This window comes from Tremella mesenterica, assembly GCF_000271645.1.
Source record: "Tremella mesenterica DSM 1558 unplaced genomic scaffold TREMEscaffold_2, whole genome shotgun sequence".
NCBI classification, from domain to species: Eukaryota; Fungi; Basidiomycota; class Tremellomycetes; order Tremellales; family Tremellaceae; genus Tremella; species Tremella mesenterica.
The window spans coordinates 2,431,134-2,454,427 of record NW_006711226.1 but is presented as its reverse complement, the minus strand read 5'-3'; the positions used below and the strand labels follow the sequence as shown (position 1 = coordinate 2,454,427).

General features: G+C 43.9%; 5 protein-coding genes across 5 annotated transcripts in view; 2 read left to right on the top strand and 3 right to left on the bottom strand.

The window, feature by feature from the left end:
- TREMEDRAFT_67926 (uncharacterized protein) overlaps positions 1-6,137 on the bottom strand; it is a gene marked incomplete at both ends in the record, with an annotated part of 6,630 nt that extends 493 nt beyond the window's left edge. The window contains 18 exons of the mRNA XM_007002967.1: positions 248-428; positions 609-882; positions 1,048-1,539; positions 1,640-1,711; positions 1,807-1,948; positions 1,993-2,081; positions 2,126-2,183; positions 2,226-2,324; positions 2,634-3,175; positions 3,220-3,319; positions 3,368-3,454; positions 3,502-4,041; positions 4,092-4,179; positions 4,227-4,497; positions 4,563-4,822; positions 4,873-5,047; positions 5,094-5,702; positions 5,855-6,137. Coding sequence (XP_007003029.1) covers positions 248-428; positions 609-882; positions 1,048-1,539; positions 1,640-1,711; positions 1,807-1,948; positions 1,993-2,081; positions 2,126-2,183; positions 2,226-2,324; positions 2,634-3,175; positions 3,220-3,319; positions 3,368-3,454; positions 3,502-4,041; positions 4,092-4,179; positions 4,227-4,497; positions 4,563-4,822; positions 4,873-5,047; positions 5,094-5,702; positions 5,855-6,137 — 4,362 coding nt within the window. The remainder of the gene's footprint in view (positions 1-247; positions 429-608; positions 883-1,047; positions 1,540-1,639; positions 1,712-1,806; positions 1,949-1,992; positions 2,082-2,125; positions 2,184-2,225; positions 2,325-2,633; positions 3,176-3,219; positions 3,320-3,367; positions 3,455-3,501; positions 4,042-4,091; positions 4,180-4,226; positions 4,498-4,562; positions 4,823-4,872; positions 5,048-5,093; positions 5,703-5,854) is intronic.
- Positions 6,138-8,433: 2,296 nt separating this feature from the next.
- Positions 8,434-10,740, top strand: TREMEDRAFT_28164 (uncharacterized protein; the record flags this gene model as incomplete). Its single annotated transcript, XM_007002374.1, has 6 exons — positions 8,434-8,525; positions 8,709-8,946; positions 9,296-9,630; positions 9,771-9,840; positions 10,123-10,242; positions 10,447-10,740. The coding sequence occupies 6 exons, from the start codon at positions 8,434-8,436 to the stop codon at positions 10,738-10,740; spliced, it is 1,149 nt and encodes a 382-aa protein (XP_007002436.1).
- Positions 10,741-11,459: 719 nt separating this feature from the next.
- Positions 11,460-14,537, bottom strand: TREMEDRAFT_27662 (uncharacterized protein; the record flags this gene model as incomplete). The annotated part of the gene is made up of 8 exons (XM_007002316.1): positions 11,460-11,534; positions 11,583-11,876; positions 12,127-12,408; positions 12,588-13,151; positions 13,197-13,444; positions 13,502-13,629; positions 13,676-13,784; positions 13,829-14,537. The coding sequence occupies 8 exons, from the start codon at positions 14,535-14,537 to the stop codon at positions 11,460-11,462; spliced, it is 2,409 nt and encodes an 802-aa protein (XP_007002378.1).
- Positions 14,538-14,753: 216 nt separating this feature from the next.
- TREMEDRAFT_27144 (uncharacterized protein) lies at positions 14,754-16,319 on the top strand (the record flags this gene model as incomplete). The annotated part of the gene is made up of 4 exons (XM_007002245.1): positions 14,754-15,024; positions 15,157-15,378; positions 15,610-15,785; positions 15,867-16,319. Coding segments are annotated over 4 exons (1,122 nt in total), but the record flags the coding sequence as incomplete, so codon positions are not given.
- Positions 16,320-16,687: 368 nt separating this feature from the next.
- TREMEDRAFT_60633 (uncharacterized protein) lies at positions 16,688-22,730 on the bottom strand (the record flags this gene model as incomplete). Its single annotated transcript, XM_007002819.1, has 7 exons — positions 16,688-20,122; positions 20,375-20,438; positions 20,583-20,962; positions 21,005-21,158; positions 21,333-21,825; positions 21,981-22,236; positions 22,533-22,730. The coding sequence occupies 7 exons, from the start codon at positions 22,728-22,730 to the stop codon at positions 16,688-16,690; spliced, it is 4,980 nt and encodes a 1,659-aa protein (XP_007002881.1).
- Positions 22,731-23,294: the final 564 nt, after the last annotated feature.

Genomic DNA, 23,294 nt, shown 5'->3' with positions numbered 1-23,294 from the left:
TGAGTGGTTCGCATGAGATCATATGGGTAGTTCACATAAGATCTATGGGTGGTTCACATAAGATCGTATGGGTGGTTCACATAAGATCGTATGAGTTGTTCACATAGATAGTACGAGTCGAGACATGGGAAAGGAAAGAGGGGAGGAAAGAAGGGGAGGAACACTCGAGAAATTGGGACGGAGAAGGTGAAGGTGAACGGGAAGCGGGGCAAAAGAAGGGGGGGGGGGGGAATGAAACAGGACTCACCCTTAGACGATGGGCGATTATAAGTACAGTAGCACCCTTAAATTCATCATGTACAACTCTACTAACCTCTTTATCAGTAGCGGAATCGATAGATGCTGTAGCTTCGTCCAATATCAATATCTTATGTTTTTTCAATAATGCTCGAGCAAGAACTACCAGTTGTTTTTGACCCGCTGAGAGACTATCTCGTCAGTATCTTTTCCATATCATACAACTCTTCACCCTCCACCATGAATAAATCCGAATGACAGAGTTCAAACGACATGTGTTGGGAATGGGGCAAAACCATCCGATTCTCGATGTCCCATTCAAGGATAGAGAGGAGAAAAGTTGTAATGATGAAGAACGAAACAATACTCACTTTTCTCCCCCTGACTTGATCTCCGTATCAAGATTAGAAAAGATATTAGTACTTTGTACTTCAACCACAGTCTGTTCGCTATTCGGAGTAGGTGGACGTGTTTGTTCATCCTCTTTAAGCAATTGAACTTGTCTCAAAGCTTCGTATAACTCCACATCATCGTATTTACCTTCAATGTCGAGGTTTAGACGTAAAGAGCCAGAAAGAAGAATAGGGTCTTGTGCTATGATTCCGAGTGAAGAACGAACGGCACCGAGTGGGATGGTTGAGATGTCTTTTTTATTAGCCTTGTCACATGATCTTACATCACTGTTTCTCATACTGGCTCTCGGTCAAAACGAGAGGAAAAGCCGATAAGTGAAGATCATCGAGGATGGGGAAGGTTGAAGTGATCGGACGACCAGCAGCTCGACAAAAAACGAGAAGGGAAATCACTCACCCAAACCGTCAATCAATATAACACCTTTAATGACATCCACAAATGAAAAGAAAGCTTTGGCCAAGGTAGATTTCCCTCCACCCGTAGCACCCACGATTCCTACTCTTTCTCCACCTTTCACGTCGAACGAAACCCCATGTAAGATTTCAGGAAGATCAGGACCATATCTCGCACATAAATCTTTCACTTCTATATCACCCGTCCTTGGCCAATCTTCTGGAACATCTTTATATCCCGCTATATCATCTGATCCTTCGACTCCTAAAGGTTCCGTATCTTCTTTCTCCAATTCACGATACTCAGCAGTTCGTTCCAAGCTCACACCTTTTAGTTCGAAAGTGCGGAGATTTATCAACGCCCAATTGACGTTGGTGGTAATGTTTCTTGCGAAACCAAGGACGAATCCAGCTGTAGCGCCAGTCATGTTGGGTTGAGAAAGGATGAGAACAAAAGCGGTGAAAACTATGACGATGTCCATAACACGAAGATTGACTAACGGTCAGTCACAGGTCATTCCTTGGTGTGTAACATGAGATACAAGCATCCGGAATTGAAGGGGGCAGGGGGAAAAGGGAAGAGGGAGAAGACTTACTAAATAGCCATCGTTGGATGTAACTTGCCCAAGCTTTGGCGGCAATACGCATATTGATAGATCGCATCAATTCTACGGAGTCAGTCAAAGCCATTATCATTGAAAATCGTGGTTCATGACTGAAGGGGTAATATGTTTGTAAGGGCTCGAGCCATGAACAAACTTACCTTCCATGAACACTGATTGTTGACCAAATGCACGGATCACAGCAGTCCCAGCGACTGTTTCTCCATAAATGGCATTGATAGGTCCAGGAATGACAGCTTGTAATCGTCGGACTTGTCGAGAAGAAGATCTATACCATTGACCCTGTTCTTGTCAGTCACAACAAATAAAACAATGTAATAACTTACAGGTCTCCAAATGGCAGCAATGAGGGAAATTGAAATTACCAAAAACAGCCATCCACCGTAATAAGAAACGGACGCTAAACTGATGACGACTCATCATATCAGCTAAATTTCCTACATCTATCAACACGCTTACTGGTCAACATGATTTCCAGCATTTCCGCCAATAATTCAGAGCAATAAACTGTATCATCCTGACTCGTCAGCTTCTAAATTAATCACATTTCCAAGCTTACCAAGTCAGTCCCGAAACGTTGTACGATGGAACCTGCGCGAGTCTTGGTGAAGAATAACATTCTAGCACGAAGAAGACTATCGAGCATTGCGGCGTGTATCTTTTGAACGTAAGCTTTCCGGTCCTACCCCGAAGTGTATGCGATGACTTACCGACTTGCAAGCATGGATTCCACCCCAAAATCGTATCAACCCCGTACCAGAATCAAGAAGCACAGTTCCGAGAGCAATCTACCCGTCAATCTACGCAACACTTATGGAGACAAGATACTCACCGCAGCATAGAGTGTCATCCAATGTACGATGGAGGATAGAGGGAGGACTTCTGTTGTCTCTTTCGAAGTCCATAATCTGTCAAGTCAGATTCCATCTGTAGTAGAGGTGAGGAACCTTCAAACTCACTTCAAGACACCTCTCTCCGCAACGGGTGCCAAACAACCCATAACTACCAAAGCTATCATTCCAGCCCAGAACCCACCTCCTCCATTAAATCTCATGAGTTGTTTCCAATGTTTCAACTCAACACTTCCTTTAGCTTGTTTCTCTTCGATGATCAATTGTCGAGGAGTTTTAGGAGTGGCCTCTTTAATTTCGAAAGTACTCTTCTCCACATCCGCTAGTGAACCTCTACGTTCCATATTGATCGGGGCTGATGTATCTGCTGATGAGGTAATCTTGTCAGATGTAAGATGGGCCATATGGTTGCTGGTGAGTAAGTCTGGACCTGCACCAGACCAAATCACTTGACCATCGTCGAGGAAAATAGCACGATGAGCCAAAGGTGCGAGAGCTTCAACAGCATGAGAAGCGATTATCACCGTTCGTCCAGTCATGAGACGACCACGGAAACAATGATTGACGATATGTTGAGAAGTTTCGGCATCTACGGCTGAAATGACATCGTCCAGGAGTAAAACGCTGGCTCGAGAATAAACCGCGCGGGCAAGAGATACTGTGTGGTCAATTGGAAAATATCTTGAGTGAAGTTTCACTCACCCCGTGCTTTCTGACCCCCCGACAAAATTTTACCACGTTCACCAATCTCAGTCAAGTCCGCATCTTCTAATAACTCGAGGTCAGGCATGAGACCGGTTGCCTGTGACGAGATCAGCACATGTGTAAATATGAAGAATGTAGGACTCACGAAGAGAACTTCACGGTAACGAGTCATGTCCATTGGCAAACCGAATAAAATATTGTCCCTGATGCTCAAACTCTGTAGCCAAGGGGTCTGTATTCGTAAGCATTATCATTTGTAGAAAAGTGGACAGAACTGACCTGAGGGACGAAAGCCACGCCGCGTTTGGCCAAAGTAGTCACATCCACTCTGCTCGCGTTGAGGGGGTTCAAAATGGGTGATACTGCATAATTGATTTTTCCGCTGAGTAATTTTGCTTCGCCCAAAAGTGCCAATAACAACATGGTTTTGCCCGATCCCACTTTACCTGCCACCAAGGTGATCTCGCCGCGGGTGAAGTGAAGGTTGAGATCATGCAATCGGAATTTGACGGCTGGAGTCGGAGCAGTGGATCCGTTTTGCGAATCACTCGATGGCTGACTTTGTGAGGGATGGTCGACGTCCCAACCGACTGTACCGATGATGTAAAGATCACGATCTTCAGTAGATGAGCTCTCATTCTCATCTCCTAAATGAGCCGAGGCATATGACGAAGAAGTTCCTTCTAGATAGTCGACATCACGAGTACGAAGGAAAGTGCCGATACGTTTGGCTGAGAGGATCTCTTGTAAGATTTGAGCCATATTCATGGGGAGATTGTAAAGTACGGGACGTAATTCTGCAAATACAGCAATAGACGTCTGTCCATGAGCTCTACTATTGACCGGACCGACATATTTCAGGTACTTACGAAAGCGACAGCTGCGGTGAGGTCTTTCTTTGCCACTAGGGTGTAATGTGCAAAGGCCACGACGACGACGATAACAGGAGTCACAGAGCTATCAAACGTCAGTCCAGAATCATCAGAAAAAAAGAAAGAACGGACTAAAGCAATGCACTGAGGAATCCTAAAAGACGTGCTTGGATCCATCGAGTGAATTCTCTATCACGAACGGTCTTGATACGTCTGAACCACCATCGCTCCGCGGCCATCATCTTGATCATCGAGATCGCCTGAATTGCTTCTTGCATAAGGGTAATCTTTTCATCTTTGACTTCTAAACGTTTTTCGAAGACTTTGTATTGATATTTGGTGACCAGATATGCAGGTGGTAAGGTGACAACTATCGTAGACAGACCCCATAGACCTGACATACCTTCACCGTCAGCGAACATGATCCAATATATGACTGAAATCGGCCCAAGGAGGTTGAGGACTTACCGAGAAGCATCCACACGTAAAAACAACCCAGGAACATCTCCAAACACGTTTCCAAAGTACTCACGAATGTCCATCCAAGCGAAGCCAGACGGCTAGAGTCGGACGAAATCAAGTTGAGAATGTCAGCTTTGGTCGTAGCAATTTTCTCTTTTCCTTTTGGATCCACAGGAGCCGCAGCCAACGTATTGCGTGTTAAGAGTTTTTGATAGAGTAGGAAAGCTGTATGTGCTGAGATTTGAGGTTCCACTCCGAATGTGGCGCTGTAATTGTCAATGTGGAACGTACAGATGAAATGAGGATGAGTACCCACATGTTGTATTGTTGCAATAAGCAGATCAGAGCGGCGATGCGAACCAAAACCAGCAAGACGCCAAATGCTACGGCGTTGACTCGAGGTAAATCCGAATCGAGGATTTCGAGGATCTTTTGGGTCGCCCAATGTGGGGCATACCACATAGGGACAATGGCGAATGCCAAAGCGAAGTCTATTCAAATCAGCCACGTGAAATACCGAGATGTGGTCAAACTCACATTTGGTCAGTTGCCAACGTCGAGGAGCCCATACCATCCACATCAACTCGCTTGTCGGTCCTCGTCGTTGAACCCACTCAGGTACAGTAACCTTAGCCACTTCCGGTAAAACATTCTGCGTCCTCATATGCGCAGGAAGTATGGGCAAGTCGTCCACATCCACTTGTTCTTTTTTAGCTGTTTTCATGACCATAGGAAAGACGAATGTAAACATTACTTGTCCTAAGATGGTGCTTGAAACGCTTTGGATGACATTTGCGGCATAAGGCATATTGGCATCTTTTAGCTTGGCAGACAAGGCTTTGTTGTATAATTTAGTCATATCTTGATTGAGGTTGGGTCCGATGGGTATGAGGATAGCTACGCAGAGCTGCAGAAAGGATAATAGAAGAGCTAGGTGTTCGGTCCAGTGGGACGGGGCGGTGGGTAGAAGAGATAAAGCTTGACCGAGTGTGAACATGTACCAAGTGATGAGATGAATAGTGATAATGGTCGATAAATGCTTGGTGAGTGAGTCATGATGCTTTACTGATTTGGTGAGGACGAAACAGGTTGACAATGAAAGTAAATAAGTGATGGTGACTGTGTCGATGATGAGTTTGGCGAACGCTTGAGGGTGTCGTACTTCTGGCAAGAGGAACAAGACATCACGATAGACCTGCACTGCTAACCCAGCAGCCAAAAGAAGCCACAAGACAATCTTCCGCCACGTGACCTATAAAGTCAGCGGGAAGAAATGATGTCAGAGATCCAAAAATGACTCACCTTTCGCCAAAAACCGGGGAGATCTATGGGATCTCCATCATGTTGAAGACTGGGATCGACATGCGATACAAGAAGAGCTTCAAACTGTTTTATTTTGGGGAGGGGCGGTTCAGCTTTGTCAGGAAGGCGAAGTTCTCCCTGACGTCTCTTGCGGAACCAAGCTAGTAGAAGGATACCGAGGGAGAACAAAACCGTGGTTTCGAGCATACCAATGAAGGCATAGTCGGCGATGGTTAGCCACAGAGGGGGAGATGGATATTCGAATTGCGGGGATACCATGATGATGAAGAAGGACAAGAAATGAGGTTGTCTTGGGGGGACGGAGAATAGATTTGACGACTCCGCTTTGTACACATATAGAAATCGTTTGATATAAATCGTCAAGAGTGGTAAAAGGAGCGCCCAACAAAGGATCCGTACAGGAGATGATCAACGAGTACCGATGAGGTCGGCTGGAAGATAGAGACGATCGAAAAACATGAACGATCCTTGCCGCATTGTAGTCGCTCCTTTGATCTTCCTCCTTTCATAGACGAGGAGCTGAAACCAGTCAGAGGATGTCGGAGACCAATTATCGTATATTGATACAAAGAGGATTTCGCCTTTGTTCAGTCGGTCGAAGACCGTGTCGTTCGAGGAAAATGTCGAGCCAACCTCCTCCCGGTGAGTATCACATTTCGTAATATGCCGAAAAGTCTTGCGCTGAATCACAGCTGGTACCAGACCGAGGTCTACTCCCAGAGCACCCAAGTCAGCGTTGGAGAACGTGACTGCAGCATGGAAAGACTCCGGGAAGTATTGGAAGGACCTGAAAAAAGATCTCAAGCCTTGGGTAGGGGACGTTGATGAGCTGTACAAGTCGGCGGTGAGCGCGTTCGTGAAGACGACGTTTTTCCATAGCTGATTCGAGTAGGCGAAATACGTCGATGACACAGTAAGTGTCGGCGAAGAAAGGAGCGAAGGTGAGACTGAAACGTAAAGGTCAAGCAATATAACACGGCGTTCCGCACCTACGCGACTCAGCCAAACTGGATCACCACTCACAGTTTGATTGAGAGAAACGCAGGAAAAGCAGCGATTGTCGTGGTAGGACTTGCCGCACTGCAATCGTCAGTACTTCGTCTGAAGAGCATTCCTCGAGACAGGATGGCTTACGATATAGTCTGGTTCCCCTTTTCAATCTACCGCTTGACATTCTATGTAAATGGCTCAGCTTCGACTTGCTCTTCAAAACCGGTCAGGAAGTCGTCAAAAGGGGCTGGAGTAGTAGTCGCGCGAGTCCGAACAAAGCCAAGACGCTTCTTCTCTGTTGTGTGGCCGTCTGCACCGCGCAATATGTCCCACATTTGTTGTATGATACGTCGCTCGATTTCGGTGCCATGTGGCATTTCACATTACCAATCTTGTTGATGTGTCACAAAGATAGAAGCAAGCCAGATGACACGCTGGCGGTGATGCTTTGGGACTATGCTTCTGGTTATCTGCAAGGGATCATCAAGCGTTTACCGCCCCTCTTCATAGTGAGTAATGATCAAGGAGGTACTTGGTATCAAATTCTGTTGCTGACGACAAAGGATCCCAAAGGGCCGAATCTTGTAAGCGATGACTGCTTGTTCATAGGACATGTTATAGATCTGACTTTCAGACATTGCCGGCAGGAGTGATCATCGGAGTTCTTCTGTGAGTGGTTTAGGTTTTCATGGTGTCAAATCTGAAAGTTTAGTTGGCAACGTCACATCTCCGTCAAGGCAGTTCATATCATAATCTACGCCATCATGGCAGTGACGACGATCAAGAATATAGACAAGCTCAGGGTGGGGGACTTACAAGATCAAGACATTGAAAAACGATATCGGACAAAGTTGGAGGATTGGTATAATCTTTTGGCTATTTGGCTATGGCGTTACTTGCTCAACATGTTACATGGTATCCGTCTGCCCGGTTTCAGCATGCCGGATTTGATTTCCAGGATATTCCCTCAGTATTGGTTCCTGGTCACAATCTTCATGTGGGCCATGCTATCGACGCCTAGGACTCACAGGAGCGGAGTGAGTGGTAGTATTAGGTGGTTGAAGGCTCGAAACTGACGTTCAGGTGCCGGACACTTGGTACTCGAGATTGTTGTTGATGGTCGGTCCCGTTGCGGCGCCCAGTAGTAGTGGTGGCGGCGGAGGGGGTGGTGGAGGAGGAGGAGGTGGGGGCGACAATGGGGGCAAACCCAGAGGGAGTGGCCAACCTAAACCAAAACCCAAGTGATGATGACGGCGGGGAAGGATGAGTCTGTCGACAAGTGATCTGCCTTGACGAAATGAGCTGAGATGTACTCGTAGTAGTAGTACTTAGAGTAGCCATAGCCTTGTCAATGTATCTATATGTAAGTTATTAATGTGACATGTAGCGACGAGGATGCAGAGTGAAAAGCAACATGAAGATAGATGTCCGTACTTAGATGTCTCCTCGGTCGGCTCTTACTTGGTTCCATCTATTCTTCCCCATACTTACAGTACATTCATCCTATACGTCATATCATCCCCTAACCATGACTTCAAAGTCGACAGATATCAATTCAGTCCCTATGGACACCATCCTGCCTCTCCAAGATTGGCTCAAGTTGCTCAACTCTAGAGGTTGCGACATGAGGGCTGCTATGTCTCTCGCCGCCAAGATGTGAGTGTATCCCCTTTACAGTACCTCTTTCCGTCTCTCTTTCTAGCTTCATGCTTCAGCTTTCCTTTTCTCACTTGGGCCCAACTGCGTATTCACACCCCGTTCGCGATGCCACATCATACCCTCATATCATGTACTCCATATGGACATGAAGTAGGCCTAGAAGAGATGCTGACGGGTTAGTTACAACTCACATAACACCAAATCCCGTCTGGTTCAACTAGACGCCAAAAAGCTATCTTCCATTCTTACTGATAAAGACCAGCGCAAGGCTGTAATCAATGCCGTCCGAGGATTAGGGACGAATGATTCCCCATCGAAGAAACGTACGAGAGATAGCGATCTCCTGGAGCCTTTACAATCCTCTGTGGAGTCTGATCTACCTCAGTCGTTGACTTTTGACGAGGTGAGAGATCCAGAGGTGAGCATTTCGGTATATATCTCTCTATCATCCCATTCTAGTGTTCAACTGGCCACTGTTTCATATCTCAATTCTCACCATGACTTCGTCTTCCAACATATTCTTATCTCTCCTGACCCACCACGATCGCCAAATTCTCTAGCGATCGAGCGAGCCTCAACCGGCCAAGGGCGGAGATCGGAGATAGGTATCACCATCCGAAATCTGACGATACGTTGGTGTAGAGATGTGTAGGGTTAGAAGGGAGAGATTTAGGAGTTCAGGATGTCCAGATATATCGTCAAGCAAGGACAACCGGATTCATCGGACGATCAATCAGGTCAAAGAGAGATGAGAGAGCTGACATTAGTCACTCATCCCTCTGACAGTAACAACCAATCGAGCTCCCGTCAAAACCGCTTGGGTCTTCGTAGTAGCCCAACGAATGGGATTTGACACACAAGAATCTCTCTCTATAGCTCATGTCTACGTCCATTTGAGTAGTCTTAAACATGCTCTGATGTTAGGGAACATCCTCACTCCTCAAGAAACCAAAGAAGCTGAAGAAGAACTACGTGAATTACCAGGTGAGGAAAAACGACGTAAAGTTAGTTCTGGAAAATTGAGAGGAAGAGGGAGAAAAGAAGAAGAAGATGATGTGAAAGTGGGTAGTTCACAACCTTGGGTAGGGATAATGAAAGCTATGTGAGTGGAAACTTTTTCATTGCACAACATCATCCGCATCGACAACCCGAAACGATGCAGTGGGGTTGATAGACGTGGACTGACTTACAGAATGTACGTTCAAGAATGAATCGATGCAGAGGTGTAGAGACTGATGATAGACCCGTAGTAGAAAGATCTGATGGATCTTGGAGAGCTTTGGAAAAAGGTGTACCAGTCGAACCCAGTCAAGTGGGTCATCACTTCCTCGTTCCCTAAGATCGGAAATTTGACAATTTTCCCCTCTAAATTTTTATTTTTTACGTTTCCTTGTAGCCTCGGCTTACAATATTCCCCTTTTGCTCCTATATCGTCGCTCGTCTTTTGACGATCTTCAACTTCCCTTCGTGTACGCCGTTCAAGTGAGGATAAGCCGTCCTGCAATTGCAAAACACGAAGGTATCCATGACATATCGGAAATCGGAATCGGTCAATTTGATGAATGAAAATGAAAAGCGAAGTTGACACCCCCAGGCATATCTCTACATCTCCCGAGCGTTCAAAGAATACACATCTCACGTTATTGGTGCTCTCCGATTATTAGCAGACTCGTGGACTCCTGATGAACTCAACCGAATGGGTTTATCGATGTATGTGAGTTACACTTTTCTTTGATCTTTTTTTCCCTCTTTTTGACTTCCCCATCTAACCGAAGTTATCTAGCCGTCTTTTGTATCATTCCAAAGATATAATGTCAAGTGATCATGTCCAAAAAGCAAGGTAATCTAACATTTTGTGAGGGAACATGAATATGTCGTCATGAATGAAGAGCGATGTGAAAGAATTGACTAACGGTAGAACGCTTTCAAACCTGATGTGGAGAAATGGGGTCAAAGAGGGACTTTAGAATGCGCAAAAATTTTGAACGAAATGCGTGGTCCAATCTCGACCTCCAAATCCGAGCCTCCTTTCCTTGACAACACACCCGACCATATCAACCATGACGATCGTAAAGAAATATCGACGGGGGACTCCAAGTCGGAAGGACAGGGAAAGGCGCTCGAACCGATAAATATGTCTTTGGAGGAATATGAAAAGATGCTCGACGAAGAGACTCCAGGGGGTTATATCGATCCTGGGGATATACCATAATCCATGAGCTATATATCCTTTTGGGTATAATATCATTCATATTTCATATCGAAACGATCTACGTGATATCTGAAAGAGCTACATAAACTTCTATACTCCCAATACTCCACAAAAGGCCAGAACCAACTGTCGGCGGCCGGCGTAGGAATTATACGTGCAATACTAGATGAATCATGGATGTGGGTGTGATGAAACGGATAAACGAACAAGTAAAAGTTCCCAGTGAGGAAAAGAACACAGTCGTGGTGGAAGATGGAGGTATGAAGTGAATTTGAGAGAAAAAGAGACGAAATGGTGTCAGGGACGGAACGAGCCTCATTTTCCTCTATCATTCATTTATCTTCGAAAACGAATTTCCGTAGATAAAGAGGATAGGTCAGAATGCCCCTTTTGGTTCTTTCTTCCCTCTGAATCGGATTATCATCTGTCTGGAAATGGCGAGAAGCCGGACAGATGATGAATATGACGATTGTGCGGGGGTTTTCTTTTACCTCCACTCGACTTTCTTCATATCAACCTTTCCGTCATCCTCCAACATCAGGCCTCTGACCAAAACATGATATGCTTTACCTCGGGACACGTGATAGTCTACCGTGCCCAATATGGTCAGTTGCTACGAATGGTAGGGAAAGAAGGAAAGCATATCGCTGTAGAGAGATCTAGGATTTGTATTGAGAGACGATGTCAATATTCAGTACCACCTCTCAAAACTCGATGCATTACTTTACCAATGGTCCAGTCAACAAAAAACTTTGTAAATCAGATGGTAATATACCCGCTGAAATCTGTAACACCTAAACTCATCAGCCATCATCCAACGAACCCTTCATCATAAAACTCACCTTTAAAGCCATTTCTCTCCCTCCTCCATCCCAATTGCGCGATAAGATAGGACGTAGTACTTCTCCTACCAGTCGAGCACACAATTCACGTATTTCGAAAGGGACCACATGACGCCATTGTAAGATGTTCCGAAGGAGTTTCAGACGACGTCGGAGGAACCGTTCCATTGATAAACGTGATTCCGGGGAGAAAGTAGGTGGAGGGATGGAATCATGTTGAGAACTAGAAGATATGAGGTGGGAAAGGGAGAGTAGATGGGTATGATATGTTTCCAGAAGGGCTTTGAGTAAAGACTAGAGTTGTTAGTAAATTCATTTCATATGCCTGAGATACCTCCAGATGATACGAGAGTAGGTCAAGAAGGATTGTGAAAGTTGAGGGGTTTGCTGGAAATCGAGTACAAGTCAAAGGAAGGTAAAAAAGCTAGAATGTGAAGAAAATAGGAGAGATGAAGAAGATGAACTGTGATAGGTGAAGGTGAGAGGAAGAAAGTGAAAAGTAATGAATCAGAAGCACATTGAGAAGAACCCTTTGTAGACGTACTTGAAACTTCTTATTCTCCTTCCCTATCAACTCTCCTATCATATCCAACAAATCTCCAGCTCTCCGAGTTTGTTTACTAGAATGAGGATCATAAGCTCCATTCTCAAACATGTTCACCAAGAGTGGAACGACGACTTTGGAGATTAATTCAGGTATGAGATCACCTTCTGGTCCTAATGGAATTTCATCTTCCATTTCATCTTCTAATTGTGTGATTGAAGAGGGTCGGTTGTATTTATAGATTGAAGTGAACCAGTGGAACGAATGTATAGGTTCGGAAGACTGTTCGTTTAGTATATTTAAACCTCGACTGGTGTTCCTGACGCCGTACTAAAAATCCCTTGAACCCTTCCACCCATCTATATACCATCGATAAGAATTTCAGGAAAAGGAGATTGAATCCTCAGATACGGATGAAGACGAATTAGGCGATGGAAAGATAATCATGATTCCTCACTCACACGAAAAGGTTCCCATCCCACCATCTCACCCCTAGCCCAAAATTCCCAAGCATGTACCAAACCTAATCCTCCAAACGCATTCACATACTCCTCTTCATACCTCTTTCTCCAATCTGCGAATCTTACGGCTAAACCTAAATTTGGATCTTTAAAATCTTCCGCTTTTACATCATCCAATAAACCCCTAACCCTCTTATCTAGGTCCACCAACGCTGTACGGTAATCCTCCATATCCCCTTCTGCCAAAGTTGAATCCGTCGAGAAACCTTCTTCCTCTTCTACCGATGGCTTTACTTGTCGAAATGAACGTTCTTTACGACGACTTCTACGTAATTGTCTTTCATCTCTTCTTGCTCGACGTGTTACCGAACTTGGACCTGCTTCTGCCAACATATCCCTTTCTCTTCCTAATTCGTCCACTTGAGTGACTTCTGTCGGTCGGGGAATACCAAAACATAAAGCGAGATCATCTTGATCATCTAACTCCCTCCTCTGAGAGATAATTCGAGAACGTTCTTTGTAATGATGTAAAGCATCCTTTTCAATCTCTTCCAATTTCGGTACCTAACAAATCAGCTATGATCATAGAAGAGCTGTAAGATAGCTGACTTTATCTTCTAAGAAATTTCCTAACATCTCCACCCACCCTCGAAACTCTTCAACCCATTCACGTTTCCCCTCCAAACGTTCCACTTCAGAACGTAGTTCACGTTCTTGACTTTCAAAAGTAGCAAGTTCCTTTACGACAACTTCGAGATTAGCTTCGTCCTGTGCTTTCTGCGCTTGGAGTTGAGAAAGAGCTTTTGCAACTCTTGCTTGAGCAGCTGAGATGGTAGGCATTGGACGTATACGTGGGACTGAAGTATCAGCTAGCACGTCCATATGCGAGGGAAGCAAGGAGAGAGACAACTGACTAGGAGCTGGTTGATATCCTTTTTGTACTTTCTTCTCTGGGACTTGTTCTTCCCAACGACCAGCTCGACGTGCTTGTGCTTCTTCCCATTCTCTAGTTTCTTCGTCATCTTCATCTTCTGCTTCTCTACTTTATCAGCCATACCTTGCCATTTTGTGAATTAGAGATTACTGACCTTTCCGCGATGAGTTCATTCATCTCGCCTTTATGTCTTCTAGCCGCTACTTTATTGGCATTCTTTCCCAAGTATATCTTCTCATTCTCTTCTGTATAATCTGCAAGTCCTATTTTATATCAACTTGACTCAGGTATTCTACAATTAACTCACCTTCATCTCCTTCCTCACCCTCATCCTCTTCTCTCATCAACCTACTCTCAGGATGAGGTCCTTTATCACCATCGTAAACTGCCATTTGTGTTCCACCTAAAGAAATATAATCCTCCCCAATGTCCCCCAACCCCCGTTGTTGACTTCCAACAGCAGCTTGTCTTTTCATCTTTGCACTGGCTATCGCCGCCGCATCAGGTATACCAACCGTGGAATCTTCCACGATTTTACTAGAGTATTTCTCCCGAGCCAATCTTGATAATCCCGTAGAATCTTCATCCTCAGCATTGTCCTCCCCATTCTCAATCTCGACAGTGGCGGGTTTAGGACCTCGACTAGGAGTTGAAGCTTTGAGCATTTCTAGGTAATCCGAGGAATATGTGACAACAGATTCTTTCACTTCATTCTCGGCAGAAAGCAAAGGTGCAAGTTTGACTTGTTGAGATAATAAACTTTTACGAGGTTTGAACCCAGAAGAACCATCTTCTCCATCATTACCAAAAGATAAACGAGGTCCACCTGATTTAAGATGTTCTTTACGTCTTTCTTTCCCTTTTACCTTTTTACGCTCCATCACACCTCCGGACGTTTCTTCTTCCCCTTCGAGGTTTGAAGTTGTCGCATGATCTTTCGATACGACCATATCTGACTGATCATCTTGTTCACGAGCTCGTAAAGAAGGTCGAGATTTCGCCCTTTTGATGAACATGTTTGCGATGGATAAGAAGAGATTTGAGTGTGATCTTGACTTTTTGGCAGGTGAAATTTGATTCCGCTCTTCCCTTCCCTCTCAACTCACGCGATTCCAGCTATGTAGTACAATAACTCCATCTTACTTTCACTCGCCCTACCTGCATGAGACCATAACGAAACCCCAAGTCGAGTCAAGCTGTGTCGGTTTCGCCTTTTCTCATCCCTCACTAGGCCTATCCGGATTCCTATGTCTCGTATCTCACGAAAACAACTGACTGAACTACTTCGTACATCTTCATCATCTTCAACACCTTTCACCCTTCTCCATGCTCCTCCTCAATGGCCATATCCCTCAAACGCCTCAACTTCGAAAGTACATATATCCATTCTAGATTCATCATTCAATCCACCTACTACCGCTCATCTAGCTCTTATATGCGCTCCCTTTCCACCCATCACAGACATATCGAATCCCTCCTCAACTATCCCAAAATCTCCCGACCGTTCTCAAATCCCGACCAAGCGCAATGAGGAATATCCAGACACTGAGGAAAATGTCAAATTGAGTGAGACCTCTCATGAGAATGGAGGTTCAAGCAGAGTAGAAGAGAGAGGGAGAGAGGACAGACAGAAAGGGGATTACACAACTAGACTTTTATTATTATCCCTCAAAAATGTGGACAAAACACCTTCTTCAACAGATGCCACACCTCAACAAAGAATAGAAATGATGATTCTTTTATCGAAAGAAGTGGAGAAGAAAACAGGACAAAGTTGTGCTGTGGGAATATGTCATGAAGCTACTTTCGTAGGTAAAAACAAGGTTATACGGGAATATCTTTCTTCAATTTCGACTCGTTCCAGAACTCTATCATCAAATCTTTCCCTCGGAGTTGAATCATCATCAATCAACACCAGCAACGGTAACTACGATGTAGGACAAGGAACGTCCAAGAAAGGTCAATTAGGATCACCCACCGCCACCGACAATGACAACAACATACATAACGTAGGACACAAAACGGTCGGAAGAGAATCACGATTGCAAGATCTAGACCAAGTGGGACCCCCTGGAAATGCCCAAGGAGGATATAGAAACGGAGGAATGGGAGAAAAGATAGATTTAACATTCTTAATTGGCACAGACACCCTCACTCGATTCTTTTCTCCTAGATATTACCCAGAAAATCAAATGATATCACTTCTAATGGATTTCTTCAAATCTACTACTCTCGTCTCCGCTCTCCGGGATTCGACCGTCTCTGTGACTCACCCATTTGGCCCCAAAAACATCGACGACGAGGACGAGGATGATAAGGGGGACGATAACGGTAGAGACAAGAAGGAAGATGTCAAGAAATCAGTAGAAATAACTATTTTGAAAAGTGAAGTGGTCAGACCGTGGACATTATCGGGTAAAGTAAGACTATTAGATCTAGGTGAAGAGACAGAAGGGGTGAGTAGTACTTCAGTGAGAAAACAGGTAAAGGACAAATTACGACATAAGTCAGTAGATGGGGATGAACGTAAGACACAAAGATCGACAAAAGAGGATATGGTCGGAACATACATGTTAGTCGATGGGGATGAAAGAAGAGAGCAGGTGGTTGTAGAAGATGGGAGGGAAGTCGATGGGGATGAAGGGAAGGAACAGGTCGTTGTAGAAGATGGGAGGGAAGACGGTGCGGATGAAAGAAGAGAACAGGTGGTCGTACAAGATGGGAGGGAAGAAGATATGATCAAAGGTGTTTTAAATACTATTAACGAGTATATCAAGATTGAAGGATTATACATATAGATTTTATTGCATAACAATAATAACCACCATTCATTTGACTTTCAACTAATCTCTTACCAAGTTCATAACACATTCTTCATGAGTATAAATCATCCAAGGGATGCTCACTTGAGACGAGTCGATCTCAAATTCCCAGAAACGAGTTATGTTTCCTTCTGATTCAACTGAGAAACCCATTAGACCAACTCAACTAAATAACAAAGTCGTTGGTCAGAATATTTTCAAAAGAATTTCAAAAAGAGAGAAAATATCAACCATTAATGATTGATGATTTATGATAGCATTTTCAAGGAGGAAAAAATGAGGATGACACAAAAATGAGGATGACACAAAAATGAGGATGACACAAAATTGAGAATGACACAAAATCATGCATCCAAAACCCCCATCCTCTCTAATTGTTCCATCCAACCCACTTGCATCAAAGCTAATTCAGCTGAAAATTCCCTTGGAGCTTGTAAACTTTTAGTCATCTTAACAGGTATTTTCCAACTCTTCCATATTTCTTCTCTTCTCTGTAACCCCATATGTACCGACGAATCCGAAGAAGTCTCAACTCCCCAAATGTCCATATGTTTCAACAAACCGATAGGTACTTCAATACCCCATTCTTGCATGTCAAAAATGACACATTCCATTTCTTCTTTATATCTTCTTTGTGATTCCAAATTTATTCTTCTCCCATCTGATTCCCTTCCCCATAAATTCGTCTTTCTTGCCCACATTATCTCTTCCCTTGTTCTTTTTTCTCTCAACAATCTTTCCCCTCTGTCTCCCCCTCTGTCTCTGTCTCTGGACGAACCAATGTGACTCGAATATTTCATTCCATCGATCATATTCCGTACACCAAAATGATTCATTTCTGATAATTGACGATCAGTTGATTCTCGCCAAGGTCCAACACTCGGATCTCGTGAATGATACCTGGGTCGACTCCTCAGACCCCATCTACCCGCACAAGAATCAATCATCGCGTTGAAAAACCTTTCATCAGGTTTTACCCCTCCCCCTTCTTCCCATCTCTTTCTAGCTTGTCCATAAGTCCACAAAGCCAATTCAGGAGCAGCTTCCGCTCTACTCATCTTCTCCTTTCCCTCCATTCCCTCCACATACCATCCTAATGGTCTAGTCAAATGTTTTATTCTACCTTTTCCCTCGTCAGCCCAAATGAGCAACATTGACGTAAACGCATGTATGGGTAATTCCTGTCCATACATATACGTAGACCGTCGATCTTGTTTGTTCCGAATGGGGGGAGTGGGACGTTGTATCGCCCATTGTTCATCAGCACGAAGACCGAGGGAAAAGACTCTTTGGGCTAAACCGGGTTTATGACATTTTTGCAAGGCGGAAAGGATGGAAACGTATAGACCGGGACTGAGGTGTTCGATTTTTGGACGGAGAGATGGAGCTAGGGTGGGAGGGTATTTACGTGTGTCGAGAAAGGGTAAAAGACGATAAATGAGAGTTTCGATACGGGAAAATTGACTGGTGGATGATAAGTGAGAAAAGAGGGCGATGAGCGAATGTTGGTTCGGTTCGGATGGTCCGAGGTCGAAAGTTACGTCTGGCTCGGGGACGTTTGAGGTAGGAGGTATAGGGTTGGATGAGGATGAACTGATATTCGAAATATTGGCTAAGTCTGAAGAGCTGCTGACTCTTGATTGAAAGAGGGTAGTAGTTCGAGAATCTGGAGAGACTGGAGTTAATGAGTCAACTGAAGTCTCTTCTACCCGTGGAACAAAAGGTTCAATCGCTTTGTTGGAAGTTTCAGACGAATTCTTATTGCCCGATGCCACGATTTGACTCCGCTTGGAAACAAAATCAGGTTCGAAAGATCTCGAAAACAATCCTTTTTGAACCTCCCTGGAAACACTCGGATCCCGGAGTATAGTCCCACCTCTCAATATAGCATTATGCAGTTGTGGTGATTCGACAGGTTTGAAAGCCTTTCCCACATATTCCATAAGTTTTCCAAGTATCTTCGGAGCACGAAGTTGTCTCAAAGCGTATTCAACCAAGAATACACATTCTGAAAAACCTAATGCACCTAAATCGTATCTTCTCTCCTTCTCCATCATCTGTCCGGTAGTATCTTCCAGAAAGAGAGTCTCTGATTTTGAGGGAGAATTCAATTGTTTTCGCATTTCCGATAAATGTCGAAGAGAAGCTCCTGACATAGGTGGTGAAAATATAAGAGATTGTAATGCTAAATGTGCTTGAGTATAAGCTTCATAAGCCCATCTATCAGACTTGTCGATATTGGTGATATCGACATTATCAGGATATACGGGAGGATAAAGGGGTACTTGATTCAACTTCTTGACTATTCTTCCAAGAGATGGGACGGGGGTTGTACGAGATAAAATTGTCGTTCCTAAAATGGCGAGAGCACGAGAGGATGAGATGAAATGATGATGCGAATTTTCATCTGGATTTGTTTTGAGGGAAGAAAGGATTATAGAAATGAATTTCTCGTGCGGTTCTGGTATTGGAGATGATGGTGGTGTGAAAAGAGGATAAGGAAAACTACGCATTTTAGAACCTATTGAAAGATTTTGTGGATGCCATAAATCGAGTCGTCCAAGAGGTGAAACTACTTCTCCTGGAAGTCGCCAAGTACGAAGTGGTTTCCACCATGATTTCACATGATCAGGAGGTTTCCTTCTTTCTTTTTCTCCGATCTGATTTTTCTCCTCATTTGCATTGAGATCCGACCGTCCGGGGGAAGTCGACATGGAGTTTAATGAGGAAGTGTTAAGAGATGACGAAGCCGGGGAAATAGTTGAAAGATTCGTTTCTGGATATGAAGAGGAAGTTGTGGAAGATCCAAGTTGTGTCACCCAATCTTCAACCCATTCGACGTATAACTTAGCAGCAAGATCTGGTCTATTCTCCACACAACATTGTCTAATCACCGCTTCGTATAATTCGGCCGGGCGACATTGTCGGGTTTGTTCCATTACAACCAATAAATCGAAAAGTCTAGTAAGATGTTTGGTAGGGTTCAGTTGAGGGGAAGATGAGGGAGGAGGGGGTACGGTGAGATTGACAGGTTTGAGGTTTTTCATAATACGGTTCAGTGTTTTAGGTGATATGATATTTCTAGCAGAGTAAAGAAGTGGTGGTATCTGATTGGTCAAATAATAATGCAGTGTAGAAGAAAGATCATGACGTACCGAAGAAGAAAACTCTTTCCTGATCTCATAAGAAGAAATGGAGGAAGGGAGTGAAGTAGAAATAGACGGTGAAGACGGTAAAGATGGTGAAGACGGTAAAGATTGTGGAGAGGGTAGAGATGGTGAAGATGAACAATAGGTTTGAAGATATAAAGTGATAGCTTGTATAGCCAATCTAGAACCTTTAGTCTGACTTAACAAACAATGTAATAAAACATGTAATTCTAATCTTGAAAATGAATTCAATTGTCTATCATTCAATATCGTAGAGAATAAATGATCGATTGAAGAGAAATGTCCTCTGGAAAGAAGTTGAAGTTGTTGTCGAAGGAGTTTAGCTGAATGACGGGTTTTGATAGGTTTGTTAGTTGTGAGTAAATGCGAGTGACCCAATTGTGGACGATCCTTAGTCGTCGATTGGACATGGTGGGATTTAAGGAGAGATTCATAAGTGGTTGTGGAGATTGTCGAATGAGAGTGAAGTGATGATTTCACATTGTGAGTAAGGGAAGAAGGATGGACGGTGGAGGATGGATTTGCTTTGTTGAAGTAGTGTTGGGAAGATGATGGAGGTTGATAGGGTATTCTTGATGGTCCGGGAGGATATTGATCAGGTTCGGAATCCTGAATAAAGTCGCGAACTGCCGTGATTGTACTTGAACTTCTTCTCGAAGTGAGTATCACAGTGATGGATGGAAGACGTCTGGTTAACATTGTCGATGTATGAGATGATGGGAGGAGGAAAGGTGAAGAAAGAGGCTATTCTCACTCGCTTCACTTTTCATCTTCCACAATCTGGTGTGGCACCGGAAACATGTGGCACTCCATAAGCCATGAGTACGAGTACTCTACTGTACTCTACTCTACTCTACTTACTCCACCATAACAAGTATTCCAAAAATGCAACCCCAGTATCGCTTGGTACGAGTCCTCTACATTACTCGTATCATATCATCGTTGTGAAAGGCAAAGAGATAGTTTTACCTGATACAACGAGGTTCATCAACAACATAATCATCATGTAAATACCCAAAATCATAATCTAGCTCTCATCCCTCCGTTCCCCCTCTGCCAGGTAAACCACCACTTCATCCCAATATGTTTCCCCTCATCACTCAAACCACCAGATATAACCTTGAACAATTCACCTACTTCATCTCCACCCGTTCTCACACCTTCACCAACTGATCTATTCTCAGCTTTACTCTCATCGTGATTCTCAGGAGTATGACGTATGGCCGAAATACTTTTTCCCAACTTATCCAAATATCCCACAAGATCGGATATGGGTACATGTGGCAAAATGGCAATTCTCGTTTTGATCATAGATCCTTCATCCACATTATCGAGAAGATTGATGAGATAGTAGATATGGTCTGAGTCAGAAGACTGGGCGGCCGATTGAACCAAAATGACATAAGCGGAGATAAAGTCGTCGGTGGGTATCCGACCTTTGGACAATTGCTTAGATTAGTATTGGTACATGAAGACGATAAAGACACTCACTTTGATAAGAATAAGAGCGTAGTATTTCAATATGGCTTCGAAGAAAGCTTTTTGGTCGGTTTTATTATCCAAGGTAGAGGAAGCGGATTGGATAAGAGCGAGGATGAATGCATGAGCAGCTTGGAAAGTTTCTTTCTCTGGTGATCGTAGACATCTATTATCAACTTCCTTCGTCGTGGCTCGTTACCCCGACCGGGACAAGACTCGATGTGATAGAATGGAAAAGAACAACCGATACTTGTATATGAAGAGCTGTCGGAGAGGAGAGAGATGTTCGGTGATTAAGGATTGGTTTAAATGAAACAAAGCGGTAGAAAACAAAGCTCACTCTTCAGTCAAAGTCAAAATCAACTTCACCCCATCCGCATCGAGGCAATGTACCAATTGTTCCCCTATCGTCAAGACGAAAGCTTTCTTCTCTTCAGATATGAGTCGCATCATGAGTCGTTTCATCAGATCTGTTATCTCTTGAGGAGAGGCGGAAGACTCTATTAGGTCTAAAGAGCCATGAAGCAGTTTCGTATATTCCAGTGTACTTCTTTTTGGTATTGATGCCAGTATTTCTAGAATCTTAAGAGAGACATTAGCGGTTCCCCGAGACGTTGTCGGGCTGATTGTTTGATGGGGGCAGTGTATCGTAGGGTAAGACTCGCTGAATGGATTCGGGTGACTCGTTGTGGTATTCCTACCGAGCCCGTGAGAGGTCTTCAGAGTCATAGCGGGTGAGAAGGATAGAGCTCGAGATGAATCTAAAAGGATGTCGAGAATTGTCGAACTGAGAAGTATTAAGACTTCAGTCTTCGATTCTGTCCCACTCTGTTCTACTAAATCAGCACCTCAACGATATATTTTTACACTATTGAGTAACCGCAACCTCGACACATCCGTACGTAACAGAAACAATGCCAAATCAACTAGGATTTCTTCCCATCATTCGAATCACGTTGTTATTCGAAATACCCCAGACCGAACTGACCTTGCGACTTCTCGAGCTCTCTACTCAGACAAAGCGTGAGATCCGTCCATCTATTCACGCAATCCAAAGCGAGTATCCGATGTCTCTCTTTTCCTCGACTGAGAACCATTAACATCTTACTCATCGTCTTGGCCAATTGCATGGGGATTTCTTCCTCCATATTGCTGTTTCCTAAATTCTCACTGATGAGTTTAGGAGGAGTAGGAGAGTTGGAAAGCGTGAAGAATAGATGTTTCTCCAGAGGATCCGATAGGACCTGCCGTTAGCTCCTCTCTTAGTTTCGTCCCGACTTTTCGAAAGTTACTTCATCTCAACTAAACCGTCGAGAAACGACAAGAGGATAACTTGCTCAGATAAAGAAGAATCTTGAGAGAGATACAACAGTAGAAGTCGAGTCTGAGAGATAAAGACCATGTGAGGTGGATGGGGGGATGACAAAAAAGTAAAACTCCCATGATCTGAAAAAAAAAAAGTGTGAAGGTAGAGTAAAGACGTTCAATGGTCGACACAAGAGTTCACAGCGTTGAATAATTGATAAATAAATTTACTCACCTTCCAATCCAACAAAAGTAACTTCCTATCTTCTACAAACTCCACAGTTTCAAATAAAATCCATAAATCTTTCGATTGAGATAAATTCACTACAGATTCATTTTCCAACTTATCCTTCATCTTCCCCCAATTTATTGAAGATGATTGATTCAAACCTCTCAAAAGACCAAGGATGATGATATCTCGCACCCTCATCATCTGGACAACTCTGATCGAGTCTGGAGTCACGAATTTAGACGATGATGATTCATATTGTTTGGGACCCATTGGATGTTCAGAAATTCCAGATTGTGGAATGACGACTTCATCAAAAAGATGAGGTTGATTCTTGACAATTTCATTTCCTACAATGTTCAACCACTTCTTGACTTTTTTTCTTGTTCTTTTTGGACTACCATCTTGTGTCAAGATGGTAGGTGCTTGAGAAACACTTTCACTTAAATTTCGTAATCGACTTGAAGTCCATATTGAACGTTCCGGATCGTTCGGATTTGAGGCCCAGAGTGGGGAAGAAATCAATGTTTGGATGAATTCCGGAAGGTTGGAAAGAGGTAAGGAAGTGAGGAAATGGGTTATTCCTCCGTATAACGTATCGGGGGGGATTGGTAGGGATGGGGAAGGTGAGGGGGAGGAGGTTGATGGAAGTGGAAGTGGAAGTGGAGGAGAGTTGAGGAGGGACAGGAATTGAGGAAGGAGGGATAGAGTTGAGGATGTTGTAGAAGACATTTATGGGAGAAAAGACGGTTCTAAGGGTTGACAGAA